The 22,008-nt window shown below is 43.8% G+C and overlaps 1 protein-coding gene across 3 annotated transcripts; it reads left to right on the top strand.

Moving 5' to 3' along the window:
• Nucleotides 1-1,001: 1,001 nt before the first annotated feature.
• On the top strand, nt 1,002-21,167 carry LOC117360923 (gamma-crystallin 1-like). 3 transcript variants are annotated; one of them, XM_033945552.1, is made up of 4 exons: nt 7,903-7,911; nt 9,201-9,443; nt 14,342-14,355; nt 20,909-21,167. In XM_033945552.1, exons 1-4 carry the CDS (start codon nt 7,903-7,905, stop codon nt 21,165-21,167), a joined length of 525 nt encoding a protein of 174 aa, XP_033801443.1. The 3 variants fall into 3 exon arrangements, with proteins under 3 accessions (XP_033801442.1, XP_033801443.1, XP_033801441.1); XM_033945551.1 differs by lacking the exons at nt 7,903-7,911; nt 14,342-14,355 and adding an exon at nt 1,002-1,010 and having other exon boundaries at nt 20,892-21,167; XM_033945550.1 differs by lacking the exon at nt 14,342-14,355 and having other exon boundaries at nt 20,892-21,167.
• The last annotated feature ends 841 nt before the right edge of the window (nt 21,168-22,008 follow it).

Here is a 22,008-nt window from a genome sequence, read left to right as displayed (position 1 = left end):
CGCACCCAAACCCTGAGATATGGTGTCAAACCCTAGAGGCCCGCCTAGAGGACCAAGAGAACAGGGGCTGCAGAAACAACCTGCGCATCGTGGGCCTCCCTGAGATGGTGTGGGACGCAGACCTTTGGTCTCTGGTGGAGCAGTGGTTTCCTGGTAAGGTGGGTCTGGACCTGGCGGGGGCTTCGTCAGTGGTGGAGCGAGTGCATTGGGTGGGTCCTCAACGCGCTGGAGATGGCAGGTCCTGACCCATTATAGCCCGATTCCTCAATGCTGCGCTCAAGGACAAAATCACGGTGCTGTACCGGCACATGGGAGCGCTGGAGCACGAGGGTTCACGGCTTCTTCTCTTTAATGATTACACACTCGTGGTGGCGGCTAGCCGGCTGACCCTCGCTCCCTATTATTCCAAGCTGCGGAATCGGGGCCTGAGTTTTGCAGTGCTTTTTCCTGCTTGAGTGAGAGTCCAAACTGCAACTGGGCCCCCCCCTGTGTAACAGTTTGGAGCAGCTCAAGGACTTCCTAGATGAGCGGAAAGGGGACCCAATACCCTGAGCGAAATAAACTGCATCTGGAAGCTCTGGGAGCACTTTGGCCAAGCTGGTTTCTGTCTCCTTGTTTGTTTGTTTTGTTTTCTGGAGGAGGCCCTGTGCTGCATTTATGCACCACATGATCCTGCGTTGGGCTAGGCAGCACAGCTACTTTGTGATGGGTCATCATCTTGGGCTGCCACATCTTTCTTCTTCCAGATGGCGTTTGGCTCTGTGATGTGGAGCTTGCAGAGGGAGAAACTACTGCACGCTTTGACTGCTGCTGGCTGGCCACTAGTCCTAATTGGGGCCCCTGAGGCAGCTGACTGTTCCAGCTCAAGGCTCCTACCTATCCTATGCCTTTGGCTTGGTGAAGGGCCACGTGGACCTCTGTGAACTAGTGGGGAAGTGGGAAGGGAGGAACCGGGCATTGGGGATGTTTTTTATCTGTATGGTGGTAGGGTGGGTGGTTGGATGGGCAGGGTTGCTTTGGGCTTGTGGTGTCGGGGGGGGGGGGGGGTAAATAAATCGTCTTCCTAGAGTTTTGGGGAGAGATGGGGAGGGGTGGTTAAGAGAGGGGAGCAGGAGGCGGAGGGATGGGAGGGTTGCCTGGTGGGGGTGTATGGGGGTTGGGGTTTGTTTGAGGTCTGGGAATGGGTTATGAGTGCTTGTGTTCTCATGTGCGGAGGGAGACTGGGGGGTTGTTGGGGGCTCTCCCCTTGTGGTTTTTGCTGTTCGGGTAGAAATTGGCTTGGTAGGACCTAGCTGGGGGGGATCTCAAGGAGTCGTTCATTGGCATTGTACTCTTTGTTGAACTCCTTTTTGTATTACATAGACACTGGCTGACATTACCCTTCTCATTTTGAATGTAGCAGGTATTAACTCATCAATTAAGCAGTCCAAAATCTTCTCTTACCTGAAAAAGGAATGTGCCCAAATCGCTTTCCTGCAGGAGACAAATCTCACGGCAGCTGAGCACTGTAAGTTATGGAGAGGCTGGGTTGGGGAAATTGCCTATGCTTCTTATAACTCTCGTCAGAGGGGGGTGGCGATCTTGGTGCATAAAGCCCTTCCTTTTACAAAACACAAACTAGTACAGGATCCCCAGGGGTGGTATGTTATCTTGGCCAGGGAGCTGCAGGAGAGGAATTTAGTGCCCCATATGTGTACTCTCATTCTATTTTTTTTTTAGCTTGCTGGCTCAACGCCTTTCTTTTACTGGGTATCACCTTCTCTTGGCCGGAAACTTCAATATGGTTAGCAATCCCACTGTAGACTGTAAACCCATGTGGTCCTTGCAAGCGGGGCAGGCTTCTCGAGGGGTCAACTTCCTCATGCAGGAGCTAGACCTTATCAATGCCTGGCGAACCATTCGATTTCCTCGTTCAAGCCTCCAGGACTTAGTGTCTGCCACTCGTGTATGAATCTAAGTTCTTCCATTAACAATCTGTGTGAAACATCACCCTCTCTTGAAAGATATATTTGTTTTAAACAGTATATCTAAAATCGCTAATTTGATGACCTGCTTCCACCCAATGTGAAACTATTGGAGCTTGAAGTTGTTTTCGCCTTATGTTGAAAAGGTGTTTTCCCATCTGTATTTTTACATTTCTTTTAGACTGTTAATGGAAGAACTTAGATTCATACACGAGTGGCAGACACTAAGTCCTGGAGGCTTGAACGAGGAAATTGAATGGTTCCAACTGTGATAGGTTAGTTTGAAATAAAATGGGCGGGTGTTAGAATCTCTCTTTTTGATAGGTTGTTGAAGAAATTGACGTCACTTCATGACGTGTTTTAAGCCAGAGCTCTTATATTAATCCGTTTTCTGACAGCATCTTTCCGCTCTGCTTTTGTTTCCCTTTTGAGGTTTCCTTGGTTCTTCTGGTCCGCATGAGTAAGTTTATACATACCTCCGTTTGATTTATTTATTTCCTTGTTTGAAATATACATTAAGATTACTATGATAGTGAATTAATAAAGTTTAATAGTTTATGAGTTTTTAATCAAAAAGTCAGAGTTTATAGCTAACGTTTTTTTGTTTTCTTGTATCTTTTCACTTCTTTTAGTGCCCCCTTCTTGACGACGCTCTTGTGAAACTCGAGTCGAAGGGAGACCAGCTTTTAACAGAACACGGGGGTTGTTTAGAGCTTTCACACTATAATGAATTAATTTAATTGATTTCAACACTGTATCACTGCCATAATCTGCCTCCTAACTCAAGTCTTCTCTGTTTTAATCAGATAAGTAATGAAAGTACTTTACAACATTATATTATATTTATTGTTTTATGGAAGGCAGAAAGAGGGACATTGTAGTGCAATGATGGTCATAGAAACATAGAAAAAGCGGCAGAAAAGGGCTATAGCCCACCAAGTCTGCCCATTCCAAATATCCCCTCCCCTGAATTCACTCCCTAAAAGATCCCACGTGAGTATCCCATTTTCTCTTAAAATCCGTTACGCTGCTGGCCTCTATCACCTGGAGTGGGAGTCTGTTCCAATGATCCACCACTCTTTCGGTGAAGAAGTACTTCCTGGAGTCGCCATGAAACTTCCCTCCCCTGATTTTCAGCGGATGCCCTCTGGTGGTCGAGGGTCCCATGAGCCAGAAGATATCATCTTCTGACTCGACACGTCCCGTGATGTACTTATACGTTTCAATCATGTCTCCCCGTTCTCTTCTTTCCTCGAGTGAGTACAGCTGCAATTTCTTTAGTCTTTCTTCATACATGAGATCCTTGAGCCCCAAGACCATCCTGGTGGCCGTTTGCTGAACCGACTCGATCCTTAGCACATCCTTTCGATAGTGTGGTCTCCAAAACTGAACACAGTACTCCAAGTGAGGCCTCACCATGGATCTGTACAGCGGCATCATGACTTCGGGTCTCCTGCTGACAAAACCTCTGCAAATACATGTAATGGTCCCTCATTACATCCAGCCCTGGTTCATTTGATGGTACTACTGTACTTTTTGGTTGGTGACTGAGCACTTTATGATATTTCTATATCACTTTAAAAGCACATAGTGCACTTTATATAGTATCTTTGTTGTTTTATTTATTTATTTATTTAATTTAAGATATTGAAGCAAACTTGTGGAGACAGTTTTAGGAATATAACACCTACAACGATACTGGGGATGTCTCCTCTGTCATTTTCTGGGAGGCTGCTAAGGCCTATTTGTGGGCCAAAATCATTGCTTATATTGCTTGTAAATGAGACAGGAGGCTGAGCTGGTGTCCCTCACTACCCAACTACAGGCTTGTAGACAGGCTTTCTGGAATCGGGCACAGGGACCTGAAGGTCAATCATACCTGGAGGTTCGGAAGAAGATTGATGCTATTTTCTCTGCTCAAGCTCTATCAAACATTCAGATTTATAAGTATAAACTCCACTACTGGGGAAACAAGGGAGGGAAGTTGATGGCAAACCTGGTGTGCCCCAGTAGAAAGGTGTCCCACATTACTCGACTCCGGGATGCAGGGGGCTGATTTATCACCCAATCCCAGGCTATTCAGAACAAGTTTGTGCAATTCTATTCTGACCTACGACATTTCCATATGGGATGACTTCTTTTGCAATCTGGTGATATCCAAAGTTTCCCCAGACAAGCTGGCCATGTTAAATGAGCCCATTCGATCTGATGAAATTTTGGTGGCTATCAGGCAGTTAAAGTTGGCTAAAGCACCGGGACTTGATGGCATGGGGCCTAAATTCTACAAATTTCTCAAATTACAGGTGAGCCCAGCTCTAGCTGCGTTGGCTCGTGATATTCATCATGGAAGATCGCTCTTACCAGAACAATGTCACGCCACTGTGGTGGTGTTGTCTATGCCTGGCAAAGATCCGGAGCAGGATGTTCTTATAGGCTGATCTCCTTACTCAATCAAAACATGAAGATCCTCACCTCCATCCTGGCCCAGCGCCTGGGGAGGGTTATTCCACATTTGAAACACCCTGACCAAGTGGGATTTGTCCCGGGTTGCTTTGCATCTGCAAATATATTAAAGGTGCTGGTTGCTTTGTGGGAAGGCCGGGCTTGGCCCGGAGATGACTTGTTAGTGAGCCTTGATGCTGAAAAAGCGTTTGACAAGGTCATGTGGAGGTATCTGTTTTGGGTCCTCCTGCAGTTTGGTATCACGGGTCCTTTTCACCAGTGGATCACAGCTCTTTACGCGACACCTACGGCTCAACTTTTTGCGTAACAGGGACTGGACGTGGACTTTCTCCCTTCACAGGAGGACAAGACAGGGTTGCCCTCTTTCTCCCATTTTGTTTATAATCTCCCTGGAACCCTAAGCCATTAAAATCCAAAGTTCCACGGCTCTTGCAGGACTCCAAGTGGGGGGTCAGAAGTGTCGCATAGCTATGTTCGTGGACGACATGTTACTATTTGTACATGACGCCTCTACACACCTCCCACGTCTTGTAGACCTGATCGGTCTTTTTGGTTCTTTCTCTGGACTCTCCATTAATTTTGGGAAATCAGAGGTGCTGGCAGTCTCAACCCCCTGTACCTCTAGTGGGAACCCTCTTTTTCCCCTTCGGTGGGCCGCCCAGGAATTGAAATACCTAGGCATTTTCCTGAGCGCTGACTGGGCGCGTGTCTATCAGTGGAATATTTCTTCTAAGATTGAGGGCTTTTGTGATTCCTTCCACTTTCCCTTTTAGGGAGCATTGCTCTGGTTAAGATGGTTCTGCTGCCCAAAATTCTATATCCCTTGCAAATGTTGCCTTTTTGGGTGCAGAATATACATGAACGTTTGTTTCAGTCTATTATTGGCTCCTTTATTTGGCGCTCGCGCAGGGCTCACATTAGTTACCAGAAATTGATGAAAGGCAGACAGCAAGGGGGTCTCACGATGCCTGACTTGCGGCTTTATAACGTTGCCACGTTGTTCCACTGGATCCATGAGGCACACGTGGGGGGGGAGACAAATTTGCACCTCAGGGGTTCCTGGCCCATTGGCTTCGTCCATATAGGCTGATGGCCTATCTCTCTCGATGGGCACTTGGTGGTGGGGGTGCCTTCAGGTTGTAAGATATGGTTAGACACCCTCTGGAAGACCTGAATGTGGTGGAGGAGACAGGTGGTTAGCAGGGTGGGTAATTGGGCCATGATTACTATTCAAGGGAATCCTCTCTTTCAGCCTGGGATCGAGGAGGAGGGGCTGGTGGAACTTTAGTTTGGGCTGAGCCACTACATGGGCCATTGTGCGGAGGAGCATTCACACGCTGGGTTCCCAACTCAGGAGGCACTTTGGCTTAGTTGGGGGGTCCCCGGCCAGCCTTTCTATTCTTACTTGCAGTTGCGGCATTACTTTCATAGTGAGATGGCTAGGTCTCCGCAGGGGGGATCATTTCTCAAGATTGATCACTTCTTCCTACATCTTCCTGCTTCTGCTAACTCTGTCTCTACCTGGTATATATTGGGGAGGGATGAACGGGCCTCTCCCCTCCTAGTCTCTTTGTCTCGCATTTGGTCTCTGGATCTCTGGGAGGAGCTCTCCAACAGTTTTACACAAGATTGTTTTGCCAGTGCAGCCAAGATATCTCGAAATGCCCTGCTACAGGAAATGCAGTTTAAGATTTTGCACTGTGCCTATAGGACTAGGTGTCAGGGGGTTCTAAGGAGTATGTCTGCTACAAGAATGTGAAAGGTTCCCTGCTACATATGTTGGTTGAATGTGCGGAGCTGGGTCCCTATTGGAATAGTATCTTGGAGACCTTAAAGGGTGTGGTGCGCAGGTCCTTTCACTAGTCTTACAAAATCTTGGTGTTGGGTCATGAGGGGGAGCTGTCTGCTCAGGGCCTATCCCAGGACCAATGTCAGTTTCTTGCTATTGGTTTGTTGCTCACCTGTTCCACAGACCTGGCTGGGTTCCATGCGGGAGATGGCGGGTTGGGAACTGAGAGGGGAGCATAGGGATCAGAGAGCGCAGAAGAAAAATTATTGGGCCCTGTGGCATGAGTTCCTATCTTACCCACTTGCAACAGTGAACCCTGTGTAAGCCCCTTCGGCTGATACTCTTTAGCCCCGGTGGGAACCACAGGGGAGGGGGGTTGGGGGGGTGAAATAAAATTTAAAAAAGGGCTTTCTCTGTTGGTGTGGAACATGAGTTCCTTCTGGGCGTCCAGTCTTCTTGGTGGGGGGGGAGGGGGGGCACCTAGTGGTGATGGTGTTCCTCTTTCGTTCCTGCCATGTATTTCGGGCATACATTAACATCCTTGTGTTGTACCATTTGTTTGTTTACTATGTTCTGCCAGTTGACTGTATCTTATTGTTGATGCTTGTTGTTTATTGTTCTTTCTTCACTGATGTGAATCTCAATAAAAACTTTTATTATATAAAAAAAAAAAAAGCACCCGAATTTGGGTGCTAGGATTTATACCTACTGAAACCAGGTATAATTCCTGGAACCCAATTTGGGCGTGAAAATTTCCGGAATGCCTCTAACCTGACCATGCCCTTTTTTGGGTTGCACACTACGGGATTTGGGCATGCAGTTTTATAGAATAATGTGTAGCCAGATATGTATGCAAATACAAATTGGTGCAAATTAACAGGAATAGTTGATTTTTAGTGCTCAATTATTTCTGTTAATTGGCACACTAATTTAGTTGCGTGCACATCTCAGGATCGTATCCAAAATTGGGAGAACAAATTTGAACACCTTTTATAGAATCCAAGTGTAGGGTAGTGTATACTTATTCCTGAATGTGGTGGTATTCTGGTAGATGTAGAAGTGCCATGTACATGTAGGTGCCCAGTTATATAATTGCTCTTCACATGTCCAGAAGCTTAAACTCAGCACCAGAGGCCAGGCAAAAAACCTCTATCTGAGTTGACCAAAGGTTACTTTGCAATTTATTAACTGTGATATCATTAGTAAATCCTTTCATCATTTTCCTGTTGTCATTGTCCTGCCCTTCAATAAATAGTTGTTTCTTAGGCAATGCTGTTAACTACAGTGAACTGGTTTGCATAGTAACAGAGAATGGTCATAGGAAAACAGAACCTGTTCTGCTGTGCCATGCAATCCATTTTGAAATAAATTAACCCAGTGAAATATTCTAAATGTTTAAGGAAAGCACTATGCTGTAATGACTGAACCACAAAGTTTTCAAATAATATAATAGCAGCCGTAGGCATATAGCTAATTCACACTGCACAAACTGAATCAACAATGAAACTTTCATACTATGCAAGTGCAAACAACAGAACACAAAAAAACAGAAAGGCTTATACATTGGCCTTACTAAGCAAAAATACCCTTCTCATTCAAGCTATGTAGATCCAGCACTGGGGGACTTATATAAGGGCTGCTGTCTGACAATAATCATCCAGCATTTGTTTCTTAACGCCAGCTGAAATGGGAAAGGTAGGAAAATAGCATGATATATTTTCTGTAAGGAAATGAAAATATTTTGGAAAACAATCAAATGCACACTTTGATAAAATGCTTTGTACATATAGCGTATGTATGCGTATGTGTCCTGTTAATATGGCATGTTACACAAACTGAAGAAGGCAAATTAACTGTAACAATCCAGGGATTGATATTCAGTGAGAGATACTCATAACTGGGTAGGAGAGGCTTCTAACTGGTTGGACAATGCTCAGATTTTTTGCAGCACCTAACTGGATAGTGCCACTCAAAATCCAGAGAAACCACTGTGACACAATCCGGTTAGTGCCAGGTTGGTCCATGTGTGAAGCTTAGGTGGAGCCAGTGTTTATCTGGTTAGTGGCCTTATTCAATTCATTAACCGGATAATAAATCAGATAAAGTTAGGATGGCAACATGGTTGGTAACTGGATAGAACCTCCGGGAAGGGGGGGAAGGGAGGGGTGTTGAAATTAGATATTCAGCATTTGCCAAGGTCCTCATACTTGCAATGAATCTATCACATTGCATTTTGATGATTGTATATTTTGAAATGTTTTTGGTAATTACCAGTATATTGGAAAAGAACAAATTATCATATCCAGATACCAGAAATGTGCCTTCAGTGACAGAAAGGAACATAAATTAACTTTATAGTGCAAATTATTATCATTATTTTTATTATATATTATAGCAGGATTATTGTGCTACTAAAAGTTACACAGGTAAAACATATTTGGGCCAGTGTTTCAAGCAGTTATATATTAAGCTGGCCTAAGGTTGCCAGATTTTACGTCCATCTCTGCCCCGTCCCGCCCTAGCTCCGCCCCCCGCTGCCTGCTTTGATCGGGCAGGATTGCCCCCTGCCCAATGCGATTGAGAGGAGGCTTTTCAAAACCCGGACAAAGTGCTGGATTTTAAAAAGCCGTCTGGACCCCTGGACAGGTCCTCAAAAGGAGAACATGTCCTAGGAGATGCTGGCCTAGCTAGACATTATCAAGAATTATATGAATAATATGGGGCTAAAAATCTGTATAACAGCCCACTATCCCTGTTAAGGGGCAGAATGAGGGAAGAGCAATCTATTATCCAGATAGCAGTAATTTTCAGCCACAGTGCTGATTTAGGATGCTTTTTGGACATCTATGTTTTTTGATTATGAGCCTGAATGATGATTGAAAAAAGGAAAGACAAGTCAGACAGGCACTAGAAGTTAATTGGTGCTCATGCGTCTCTGCAACATAGCTATTCTGCACATGTGTCAGTCGTTTGTTTCATTACAGATCATTTTCTATGAGGACAGGAACTTCCAGGGTCGCTCCTATGAGTGTAGCTCTGACTGTTCTGATCTGAGTTCTTACTTTAGCCGCTGCAACTCCATCAAAGTAGAGAGTGGCAACTGGATTCTGTATGAACATCCTAACTTCAAGGGATACCAGTACTTCTTGAGAAGAGGGGAATATCCAGACTTCCAACACTGGATGGGAGTTAATGATTCCATCAGATCTTGCCACATGATCCCACAAGTAAGTTCATCATGTACTCCTCCAATTAACATGCTGTTCCCATATTAAAGATTGCATTATAATGTTTCCAGAGAAAGATGATATATGCTTGGCAGACAAGAAATGGGGGATGGGGGTTGGATGCTGGGGAGGCCTCTCTAATTTTTGCAGCCAAAGGTTGGGGCTTGGGGCCGAGATACAAAATTTATGGGTTTTCCTAACTTGTGGGGGAATGGAGAAGGGCGGACATGCTCTTGCTACTACACCACTAATTTGTTTAGCGCAGGAAGCTAACAACATGCATGCTGAGGAGAGAAGCTGATATGCACGGACGGGGAGAGGGACCTTGGGGTGATAGTGTCCGAAGATCTAAAGGCGAAAAAACAGTGTGACAAGGCAGTGGCTGCTGCCAGAAGGATGCTGGGCTGTATAAAGAGAGGCGTAGTCAGTAGAAGGAAGAAGGTGTTGATGCCCCTGTACAGGTCATTGGTGAGGCCCCACTTGGAGTATTGTGTTCAGTTTTGGAGATCGAATCTGGCGAAGGACATAAGAAGACTTGAGGCGGTCCAGAGGAGGGCGACGAAAATGATAGGAGGCTTGCGCCAGAAGATGTATGAGGAGAGACTGGAAGCCCTGAATATGTATACCCTAGAGGAAAGGAGAGACAGGGGAGATATGATTCAGACGTTCAAATATTTGAAGGGTATTAACGTAGAACAAAATCTTTTCCAGAGAAAGGAAAATGGTAAAACCAGAGGACATAATTTGGGGTTGAGGGGTGGTAGATTCAGGGGCAATGTTAGGAGGTTCTACTTTACAGAGAGGGCAGTGGATGCCTGGAATGCGCTCCCAAAAGAGGTGGTGGAGAGTAAAACTGTGACTGAGTTCAAAGAAGCGTGGGATGAACATAGAGGATTTAGAATCAGAAAATAATATTAAATATTGAACTAAGGCCAGTACTGGGCAGACTTGCATGGTCTGTGTCTGTATATGGCCGTTTGGTGGAGGATGGGCTAGGGAGGGCTTCAATGGCTGGGAGGGTGTAGATGGGCTGGAGCAAGTCTTTAACAGAGATTTCGGCAGTTGGAACCCAAGCACAGTACAGGGTAAAGCTTTGGATTCTTGCCCAGAAATAGCTAAGAAGAAAAAATTAAAAAATTAAAATTGAATCAGGTTGGGCAGACTGGATGGACCATTCGGGTCTTTATCTGCCGTCATCTACTATGTTACTAAACTATGTTTAGTGCAATAGGCATGTCATTCTGGACAGTAGGGTACTCTCCCCCTGCTCACAAGCTGTACAGAAGGAATCCACTTTGGGTTTTCAACTCCTTCTACAGATGGCTCTGCTGCCCCCTTCAGTTTTTCCTTCTGTACATGAGCTGGAAAGTGTCTTTCTGATCTGTTGTGTTTATTTCTTTATTATTTACAGTATTTTTCATAGTTTTTGCGGTTCTCGGTGCACTAGAGCTCCCCAGCGAGGGAGGGAACTCTGCCTGCATGGAGAAGAAGCAGACTTGGGTCTTCAGGTAGCAGGTTAAACTGTGTGGAGCTTGGTGTCTGTATCCCTAGTAGCTTAGCTCACCTACTAAAGCAAAGAGGCTTGAGTGCAGGCTGTTAGGCATCCACAGGGGGCTCAGCATGGCTCTTCAGGGTGCCGGTTGCAATTCTGTCTCCCCCTTCACTTGAGCGGTTCCATGAAGGTTGAGGTCAGTTCAACCTTGGTTCAACTGGCAGCATGAAGATCTCAGCATTTGAGGACTTGCTGATTGAGGCAGGAATTATTCTTCCAGATCCAGCTACTACTTAGGGCTGAGACAGGCTGCAAAACATTCAGAGCACATGTCACAGTGAGTAAGGCTATTATAACCTACTAGTGTTTAAGCCCGATACATTAACGGGTGCTAGAATAGATGTGTAAACTTTTAGCAAATGGGGCACTAAGGCCTTTCTTTCTTTGCTTCCTGCTCTCCCCTGTCCAGCAGCACCCATTCCCTGCTCCCCCTGTCCAGCAATAGCCCTTATCCCTTATTTTTACCTCCCCCATGTCCAGCAGCACCCCTTCCCTGCTCCCCCTGTCCAGCAGTAGCCCTTCTTCCTTACTTTTACCTCCCCCTGTCCAGCAGTACCCCTTCCCTGCTCCCCCTGTCCAGCAGTAGCCCTTCTCCCTTACTTTTACTTCCCCTGTGTCCAACAGCACCTGTTCCCTGTTCCCCCTATCCAGCAGTAGCCCTTCTTCTTTACTTTTACCTCCCCCCTGTCCAGTAGTACCCCTTCACCCTGTACAGCATCCGCTAGCCCGGGCAGCCTTAGGGCTTTTGTTAGGCCAGCCTGCCTCGCATTATCGAAGTGGGCTGGCCTCGCAAATGCTCCGTGGCTGCTTGATGCTGCTGCTGCTGCTGGTCTTGGGGTAAGAAGAAGAGGCATCCAGGAAGAGTAGTCAGAAGGCATGAAGGTAGCCGGCGTCGGAGATCAGGGCAGGAAATCAGCTGAGGCAGGCACTGCGCATGTGCGGCAAGGCACCATGGACGCACGGAACACGGAGTTTGAAGTGTGCATGCGTGCTAAGGGTTTTATTATAGCGGGGGTCTGGCATGACAGTCACAACCCTAGAAGGCAATGTGAAGCCAATCGGAAGACATCACCACTAGGCAGAACAAATGAGCCATACTATATGCTCTAGAATTAAGAACATAAGAATAGCCTTACTGGGTCAGACCAATGGTGCATCAAGTCTAGTAACCCATCCTCACGGTGGCCAATCCAGGGCCCTAGTACCTGGCCAAACCCCATGGAGTAGCAACATTCCACGTGACCAATCCAGGACAAGCAGTGGCTTCCCTCACGTCTTTCTTAGTAAAAGACTATAGACTTTTCTTACAGGAAATTGTCCAAACCTTTCTTAAAACCAGCTACACTATCCGCTCTTACCACAAACTCTGGCAATGTGTTCCAGAGCTTAATTATTCTCTTTGTAAAAAAAATATTTCCTGCTAGTGGCTTTAAAAGTATTTCCCTGTAACTTCATCAAGTGTCCCCTAGTCTTTGTAATTTTTGATGGAGTGAAAAATCAATTTACTTGTACCCATTTTATTCTACTCAGGATTTTGTAGACTTCAATCATATCTCCCCTCAGCCGTCTCTTTTCCAAGCTGAAAAGTTTGACCCTTTTTAGTCTTTCCTCATACGAAATGAGTTGCATCCCCTTTATCATCTTGGTTGTTCTTCTTTGAACCTTACCTAGCGCCACTATATCTTTCTTGAGATAAGGAGACAGAATTTAACGCAATACTCCAGATGAGGTCGCACCATAAAGCGATATAGGGGCATTATAACATTCTTAGTCTTGTTAACCATCCCTTTTTTAATAATTCCTAGCATCCTGTTTGCCTTCTTGGCTGCCGCCACATATTGGGCAGAAGGCTTCAGCGTATTGTCTACGATGACACCCTTTTCTTGGGCGCTAACCCCCAAGGTGGACCCTAGCATCTGGTAACTGTGATTTGGGTTGTCCTTTCTAATGTGAATCACTTTGTCCACATTAAATTTCATCTGCCAATTGGACGCCCAGTCTTCCAATTTCCTAAGATCTGCCTGCAATTTTTCACACTCCACATGCGTTTTAACAACTTTGAAAGGTTTAGTGTCATCTGCAAATTTAATCACCTCACTCGTCGTTCCAATTTCCAGATCATTTATAAATAAGTTAAATAGCATCTGTCCCAGTACAGACTCCTGCAGCACTCACTGAGAAATATGACCATTTAACCCAACCCTCTGTTTTCTATCCGATAACCAATTCCTAATCCACAACTAAACTTTGCCAGCTATCACATGACTCGTTAATTTTCTCAGGAGCCTCTCATGAGGAACTTTATCAAAAGCTTTCTGAAAATCTAGATTCACTACATCAACCGGCTCAACTTTATCCACATGTTTAATCACACTTTCAAAGAAGTCTAGCAAATTGGTGAGGCAAGATCTCTCTCGGCTGAACCCATGCTGACTCAGTCTCATTAAATCATATTTGTCTATGTGTTCCACAATTTTATTTTTCATAATTGTTTCCACCATTTTACCCGGCACTGAAGTCAGGTTTACCAGTCTGTAATTTCCCAGATCTCCCCTTGAACCCTTTTAAAAAATCAGTATAACATTGGCCACCCTTCCGTCTTCAGGTACTACAGACAATTTTAGCGATATGTTACAGATCACTAAAAGCAGGTAAGCAATTTCATGTTTGAGTTCTTTCAGTACCCTGGGATGTATACCATCTGGTCCAGGTGATTTATCACTTTGTAACTTGTTGATTTGGCTTAGTACATATTCCAGATTCACCAATATTTCTTTCAGTTCCTCCACATCATCACCCTTGAAAACCATTTCCAGTTCAGGTAAATCTCTTACATCTTCTTCTGTAACGACCGAAGCAAAGAATTCATTTAGGCTCTCCGCTAAGGCCTTATCCTCCCTGAGCACCCCTTTTGCTCCTTAATCATCCAATGGTCCCACAGATTCCCTCACAGGTTTTCTGCTTTTGATGTGTCTAAAAAAATTATTATGAGTTTTTGCCTCTTTTGCAAATGTCTCTTCATATTCTTTCTTAGTTTTCTTTATCAATGTTTTGCATCTAATTTGCCAGTGCTTGTATCTCTTCTTATTTTCTTCATTCAGATCCTTTTTCCATTCTTTAAAGGATTTTTTTTTGCTCTAAAAGCCTCTTTCACTTCACCTTTTAGCTATGCTGACTCTTGTTTCCTCTTCTTTCCACCTTTACCTTTGCCGATACATGGAATACATCTGATCTGGGCTTCCATGATGGTATTTTAAAAATAATTATCCACGCCTGGTTTACAGTCCTAACCTTTGCAACTGATCCTTCTAGCTTCTTTTTAACCATTTTCCTCATTTTATCATAGTCCCCCTCCCATAAGTATGCACTTGTCCCTCTTTTTACAAAACCGTAGCACAAGCGACCTCATCTGCCCCTGTATCACTCCGTGGTGCGACCTCATCTGGAGTATTATGTTCAATTCTGGTCTCCTTATTTGAAGAAAGATATAGTGGTGCTAGAAAAGGTTCAAAGAAGAACGACCAAGATGATAAAGGCTACAAAGGGTCAAACTTATCAGCTTGGAAAAAGATGGCTGAGGGGAGATATGATTGAAATCTACAAAATCCTGAGTGAAAAAGAATGGGTACAAGTGAATTGATTTTTCACTCCATCAAAAATTACAAAGACTAGGGGACACTTGATGAAGTTACAGGGAAATACTTTTAAAACCAATAGAAGGAAATATTTTTTCACTAAGAGAATAATTAAGCTCTGGAACGCATTGCTAAAGTTTGTGGTAAGAGTAGATAACATAGCTGGTTTTAAGAAAGGTTTGGACAATTTCCTGAAAGAAAAGTCTATAGTCTGGCTTAGAGTCAATAGAATCTACATCAAGAAGTTAAGAAAAGAAGTAATTCCTCTCAAAAAAGATCCTTGAAGCCAGAAACTCCACAAAAACCCTATACCAAGTTTAGGTTACTGGGATACTGGGAAATGGGTTACTGGGGAAAAACCAAAAAGAAATCATCACCAAATGTTCCCTTACTAGTAATGAATTCAGCAACTTCTTCACAGAGAAAATAAAGTGGACATAGAAAGACATCAGCCTAAATAACAACATATCAATAAACAAACATATGAGGGAAACAGGAGACGCAATGGAAGAGTTTGAACAAAATCGCAGAGAACCAGGTGAAGAAACTATTGAAAAGAGTGAAACCTAGCCCACCATCCATACACACATACCTAATATACCCGATGAGAGAGCTCAAAGGCCCAGAACTCGCCTATCTCACAGACCTTAATCATTACAATCTGGAGAAGTTCCACTTAAATGGAAACTCTCAGTCATCAAGAGCTCTCCAACTACAGACCGGTAGCTAACCAACCATAGATATCTAAACTAATAGACAAATTAGCCTGCCAACAAAAAATATCAGACTTCCTAGAAAACTCATCAAAGCTACACCAGGCCCAATCAGGGTTCAGAAGACACCTGAACATGGAAACCGTACTAGCAGCAGTACAGGACTCGGTCCTCAAACACCATGCTAAAGGAGATGTGCTGCTGTGGTTTCTGGACCTCTCAGCACCTTCGACCTAGTTCAACACATACTATTAAAATCTAGATGCAGAGAATTAAGTCAGAGGAACATAAGCAACTGGAAAGAGACAGACATAGGAGTACCACAGGGATCCGCAATGTAACCCATGCTGTTAAACATCTTCCTCCAACCACTGGGAAAATTCATCAGAAAACTGGTATGGGAATGTTACATCCAGACAGATGACATCCAACTAATCATCCCACTGAAGAAACAGGACATGAAGACTAAAAAGAAGATCAAGAAAGGTCTAGAGAAAATCTTTGGATGGTTCCAAACAAACAGACTAGTAACCAACAAGGAAAAGACAGAACTATTTCTAATTAACAAATGGGGAGGAAAGAACCCAAGATACCAACTAACACTGAATGGCAATACCATAAAATCAACCATGGAGGGAGTAAGAAATCTAGGAGTATGGCTGAACCCAAACCTACACATGACAATGCAAATCCAACAAAAAGTGAAAAATGCTTATGGCAAACTATATTGGGTTAGAGGACTGAAACCCTACCTAACCCATCAGGCAATGTCCAATGTAATAATATTCCTGGTGTTCTTAATCTTCGACTACAACAATGCAATCCTGCTGTGCATTCCAAAGTATATGATAAGTCAGATCCAAATAGTACAAAATGTAGCAGCAAGATTTCTGCTTGGAAAATCAAAGCAGACGAGTGCTACCCCGCTACTGAAATAGTAGCACTGTCTCCCAATTGAAAGCAGGGTGAAATTCAAGATCATGTTGCTGACATACAAAATCATTCATATGTCAGAACTGCAATACCTAGCAAGCAGATTACACAATCATACAACACACGCCCTGCAATCAAGCCAAGAACATCTACTGGAGATACCCTTCTTCAGAGACATCAAATACAAAAGCGTCTGGACAAGAATGTTCTCAGTGATTGCCCCAATAAGGTGGCACTCCCTTCCAAAGGAACTACACTAGAAAAGGACACCAGAAAATTCAAGAAGGAAATAAAGGCCGTCCTTTTCACAGACCACTTTAACTAATAAGTAAACTTCCGGGGGGGGGAGGGGGAGATAAGGGGAGTGCTGTAGCAAGAAGGAGGAAAGAACAGGCTACTCCCCACCTTGAACCTGACAGGGTAAACAAAGGAAAATACGCAGAAAGTTGAGTTTTATGATAAATAAAATACAGAAACTAGAATTATAGTGTATGTAATATGTTATAAATATGTAATATAAATGTATATATAGGGTAAATATAGTATTTTGTAATGTATATAGGGCGAATATAGTGGTAAATACTGTATACTCAGTAAAGGAAATGTAAATGCACCATACCATGATGCTCAAAAGCACCAGAACCATCAATGAACACCATCTGAAACACGTGTATAGATAACCATCACAGAAATACTCTAACTCTGAATAGTAACATCATTGCTAAAGCTCATACAATACAATACATGAACTTTGATGTAACACCATTACTGAAGCTCATGTATTCTATAATGGGGTATTATAACACCATTAGGGAAGCTCAAGTAAACCGCTCTGAATCAGTAGCGGTATAGAAGCTTTCAATATACAATATTTCAGAAGATCGAATGAACCAGGTGAAGAGGGTGACCTGCAATCAGATGGAAGTAATGATGCAGGAGGACCTTACCAGACTAGCATAAGACCAATCTCTTTTTAGATCTGTAATTCATCAAGTCGCTAGGACTCGAACACGACTCAACGGTTTATTATGGCCCAGTAATGTTTGAAACAAAATGAAAAAAATGCATGAAAATCTAAAAGTTTGAAAAATCCAAAAACAAACAGATTTTATACTTTTATTTCTGTGGGTAATCAGGAGCAAAATAGTGGGCACTCAATTGAAAATATCAGTGGTATATACTAAAATAATAAATGGTTTCTTTTTATCAATAATTCTATTGGTTGAATTCAAACATATATATTTACTAGTGATCCTTACACTAAACATAATCCTTGGAGTGCATCCTTTAGACCAGGGTGCCCAAAAGGTCAATCGCAATCGACAAGTAGATCGCAAGGGCAATGAAAATCGATCGCAAAGCTTGTCTTTGCATTCTCCCTGCTTCCTCGATGCCACAAAAGTCAGGTACATGCAGCCATGGAACAAGCGCACAAACGCTGGGCCCACAAGCCTTCCCCCTCTCCCATGATGTCAATTCTGACGTCGGAGAGGAAGTTCCGGGCCAGCCAATCACTGCTTGGCAAGCCCGGAACTTCCTTTACGATGTCAGAATTGACATGGGGGGGGGGGGGAAGCTTGTGGGCCCAGCGTTTGTGCAGTGGCTGCACGGGCTTGGCTTTTGTGGTGTTGGAGAAGCAGGGAGAAATTGTAAGTGGTGGTGGCTTGGGAGGGTTGGTTATGTATTGTTTTGTGAGTATTTATTTATTGTCTCCCCCTTTTTAAATATAAATTGTAAAAAGCTTAGAAATTTTGATTTGCGTTTCATCAAAATTTTAATAAGCTTGGAAACTTGGAAAGAAAGAAAGACAGAAAGAAAGAAGGGGGTAAGGATAGAGAAAGAAAGAAGGGGGCAGGGAGAGCAAAAGAAAGATGGGGACAGGGAGAACAAAACAAAGAAGGGGCAGAGAGAGCGAAAAAAAGGGGGCAGTGAGAGCGAAAGAAAGGCAGACAGAAAGAAAGAAGTTGGCAGTGAGAGCGAAAGAAAGGCAGACAGAAAGAAAGAAGTTGGCAAGGGAGAGCGAAAGAAAAAAAGGCTGACAGAAAGAAAGAAAGAAGGGCAGGGAGAGTGAAAGAAAGAAAGGCAGACAGATAGAAAGAAAGAAGGGAGCAGGGAGAGCAAAAAAAAATAAGGCAAACAGAGAAAGAAAGAAGGGGCAGGGAGAGCAAAAGAAAGATAGGCAGACAGACAGAAAGAAAGGAGGGAGCAGGGAGAGAGAAAGAAGGGGCAGGGAGAGAGAAAGAAAGAAGTTGGCAGGGAGAGCAAAAGAAAGGAGAGGGGCAGGGAGAGCAAAAGAAAGGAGAGGGGCAGGGAGAGCAAAAGAAAGAAGGGGACAGGGAGAGCAAAAGAAAGGGGGCAGGGAGAGCAAAAGAAAGGGGGCAGGGAGAGCGAAAGAAAGAAAGACAGACAGAAAGAAAGAAGTTGGCAGTGAGAGCGACAGAAAGGCAGACTGACAGAAAGAAAGAAGTTGGCAGTGAGAGCGAAAGAAAGGCAGACTGACAGAAAGAAAGAAGGGGACAGGGAGAGCAAAAGAAAGGGGGCAGGGAGAGCAAAAGAAAGGGGGCAGGGAGAGCAAAAGAAAGGGGGCAGGGAGAGCAAAAGAAAGAAAGGCAGACAGAAAGAAAGAGGTTGGCAGTGAGAGCGACAGAAAGGCAGACTGACAGAAAGAAAGAAGTTGGCAGTGAGAGCGAAAGAAAGGCAGACTGACAGAAAGAAAGAAGGGGGCAGGGAGAGCAAAAGAAAGAAAGGCAAGCAGAGACAGAAAGAAGGGGGCAGGTAGAGCAAAAGAAAGAAAGACAGACAGAGACAGAAAGAAGGGGGCATGGAGAGTGAAAGAAAGAAAAGCAGACAGACAGAAAAAGGGGGTAAGGAGAGAGAAAGAAAGAAAGGCAACAGACAGACAGAAAGAAAGAAGGGGGCAGGGAGAGAGAAAGAAAGGCAGACAGACAGAAAGAAAGAAGGGGGCAGGGAGAGCGAAAGAAAGAAAGGCAGATAGAAAGAAAGAAGGGGCAGGGAGAGCAAAAGAAAGGCAGACAGAAAGAAAGAAGGGGGCAGGGAGAGACAAAGAAAGGCAGGCAGAGACAGAAAGAAGGGGGCAGGGAGAGCAAAAGAAAGAAAGGCAAGCAGAGACAGAAAGAAGGGGGCAGGTAGAGCAAAAGAAAGAAAGGCAGACAGAGACAGAAAGAAGGGGGCATGGAGAGTGAAAGAAAGAAAAGCAGACAGACAGAAAAAGGGGGTAAGGAGAGAGAAAGAAAGAAAGGCAACAGACAGACAGAAAGAAAGAAGGGGGCAGGGAGAGAGAAAGAAAGGCAGACAGACAGAAAGAAAGAAGGGGGCAGGGAGAGCGAAAGAAAGAAAGGCAGATAGAAAGAAAGAAGGGGCAGGGAGAGCAAAAGAAAGGCAGACAGAAAGAAAGAAGGGGGCAGGGAGAGACAAAGAAAGGCAGGCAGAGACAGAAAGAAGGGGGCAGGGAGAGCAAAAGAAAGAAAGGCAGACAGAGACAGAAAGAAGGGGGCAGGGAGAGTAAAAGAAAGAAAGGCAGAGAGACAGAAAAAAGGGGGTAAGGAGAGAGAAAGAAAGACAGGCAGAAAAAAAGAAGGGGCAGGGAGAGAGAAAGAAAGGCAGACAGACAGACAGAAAGAAAGAAGGGGGCAGGGAGAGAGAAAGAAAGGCAGACAGACAGAAAGAAAGAAGGCAGTAAGGAGAGAGAAAGAAAGAAAGGCAGACAGACAGAAAGAGGGGGCAGAGAGAGAGAAAGGCAGACAGACAGAAAGAAGGGGGCAGGGAGAGAGAAAGAAAGAAAGGCAGACAGACAAAAAAAGGAGTCAGGGAGAAAGAAAGAAAAAAAGGGGCGGAGAGGGGGCAGGGAGAGAGGAAGAAAAAGTTGGGGGAGGGAATGGAGTGTGTTGGGTGGCAGGGGGCAGGCAGGGAGAGAGGAAAAAAAGTTAGACTTATGGAGGGACAGAGAGAGATGGTTAGGGAATGGAATGAGGTATGAAGGAGAGGAAGTATGCAGGAAGCAGAAAGAAGGGAAGAAATATTGGATGCACAGTCAGAAGGAGACTCATGAAATCACCAGACAGCAAAGGTAGGAAAAATGATTTTATTTTCAACTTAGTGATCAAAAAGTGTCCGTTTTGAGAACTTATATCTTTTGTCTATATTTTGCACTATAGCCCCCTAAACGGCAATAGTGGTTTTTAGCGTAGGGACCTATGAGCGTTTGGAGCAGTGCAGGGCATTCAGCTTAGCTCCCTGCGCTAAAAACCACTATCACAGTTTAGTAAAAGGGGAGGCGACATTGCTTATGAACCCCAAATATAAATTATAATTAACATTTTCTCTGCGTACAGTGTACGTTGTGTTTTTTAAAAATTTTATTGTTGGTTGATCATTTTGACTTGGTCATTTTAAAAAGTAGCTCACAAGCCTAAAAGTGTGGGCACCCCTGCTTTAGACCGTGCTAAAATCATGTGTATTGTGAATCCCCTCAGGTAACTCCATCAATCAATCTTGGGAAAACTTGTACCTTTCAAAATGATTCTTCCCAGTATGGTTATATAATTTAAGCACACACTCATACACCATGCTCTTTTCTCTTTTTCTTATTCTACAGCATCGTGGTTCCTACAGGATCAAAGTCTATGAGAGAGAGGATTTCAGAGGCCAGGTGATGGAGTTCACTGATGACTGTCCCCATGTCTTTGAGCAATTCCGTTTCCATGACATCTACTCTTGCAATGTGTTTGATGGTTACTGGATCTTCTACAATGAGCCCAACTACAGAGGGCATCAATATTACCTGAGACCTGGGGAGTATAAGAAATACACTGATTGGGGAGCCATAAACAGCACAGTTGGATCCTTTAGACGTGCTGCAGTCTTGCACTAAACTCGTGCAGATATTTACATTGCAGTTCCTTGTTTTCAACTCTTAATAAAAGATTCAGAGAATAAAGATTTCTGTGCATATATTTGTCCTTTTTTTATTTTATTCTTCTCATAAAAATACATATATAATCAAGAAACTTGCACAGAAAAGAAAGTGTGCATCCAGAGAAAGCAAATATTATAGTGAACATAAAACAGGCAAAATAACATCTCACTTGATCTAACTGAAGTCCACCATTATGGAAGGAGAGATAACCACAAAACAGGAGCTAAGCAAAAGAACAAACCTTCCATATTTGAAGCAAAAGTGGGTGTAGACTTAATCATTCAGCACTAAACACACGATGGAGATTCCATACTATCTATATAGCAAATTGTTATAACACTTTTACAAGGAAATTTTAAACACAACATCCCAACCCCCAATCTGGAGAATTCCAGGCCTGAGAATCCTCCTCCTCTATGTTTCCTCGGTCTTTGATGAAACAGTTAAAGAATTTTTCAAGACAATGTCTAAAGTAGAAACACACTGTAATTAGTAACAGTCTTTAGCCAAAACTAAAGTAATCAGTAATGTAGCAGGGGTAATATTTCCTGACTTCAAGGTTCCAAAAGAGAAGACACAACCAATGTCTCCATTGTCTATGGGGAATATGGGCAGGAGTGATGCCAACATGCTCCTACCTGGAGCAGCTGCCTCATCTAAATGTCTACACATATCTACCAATATTTCTTTATATTGCTCCTTATGCCCCCTTGTCCCAGAGCTTTCTTTAAATTGAAAGAGGCTTGCTTCCTATGCATTTGAGGTATGTACACTGCTCAGAACCATTTTTGGGATG

This window comes from Geotrypetes seraphini, chromosome 5, assembly GCF_902459505.1.
Source record: "Geotrypetes seraphini chromosome 5, aGeoSer1.1, whole genome shotgun sequence".
Classification (NCBI taxonomy): domain Eukaryota; kingdom Metazoa; phylum Chordata; class Amphibia; order Gymnophiona; family Dermophiidae; genus Geotrypetes; species Geotrypetes seraphini.
The sequence above is the reverse complement of the archived record's forward strand: the minus strand, read 5'-3'. Positions and strand labels throughout refer to the sequence as shown.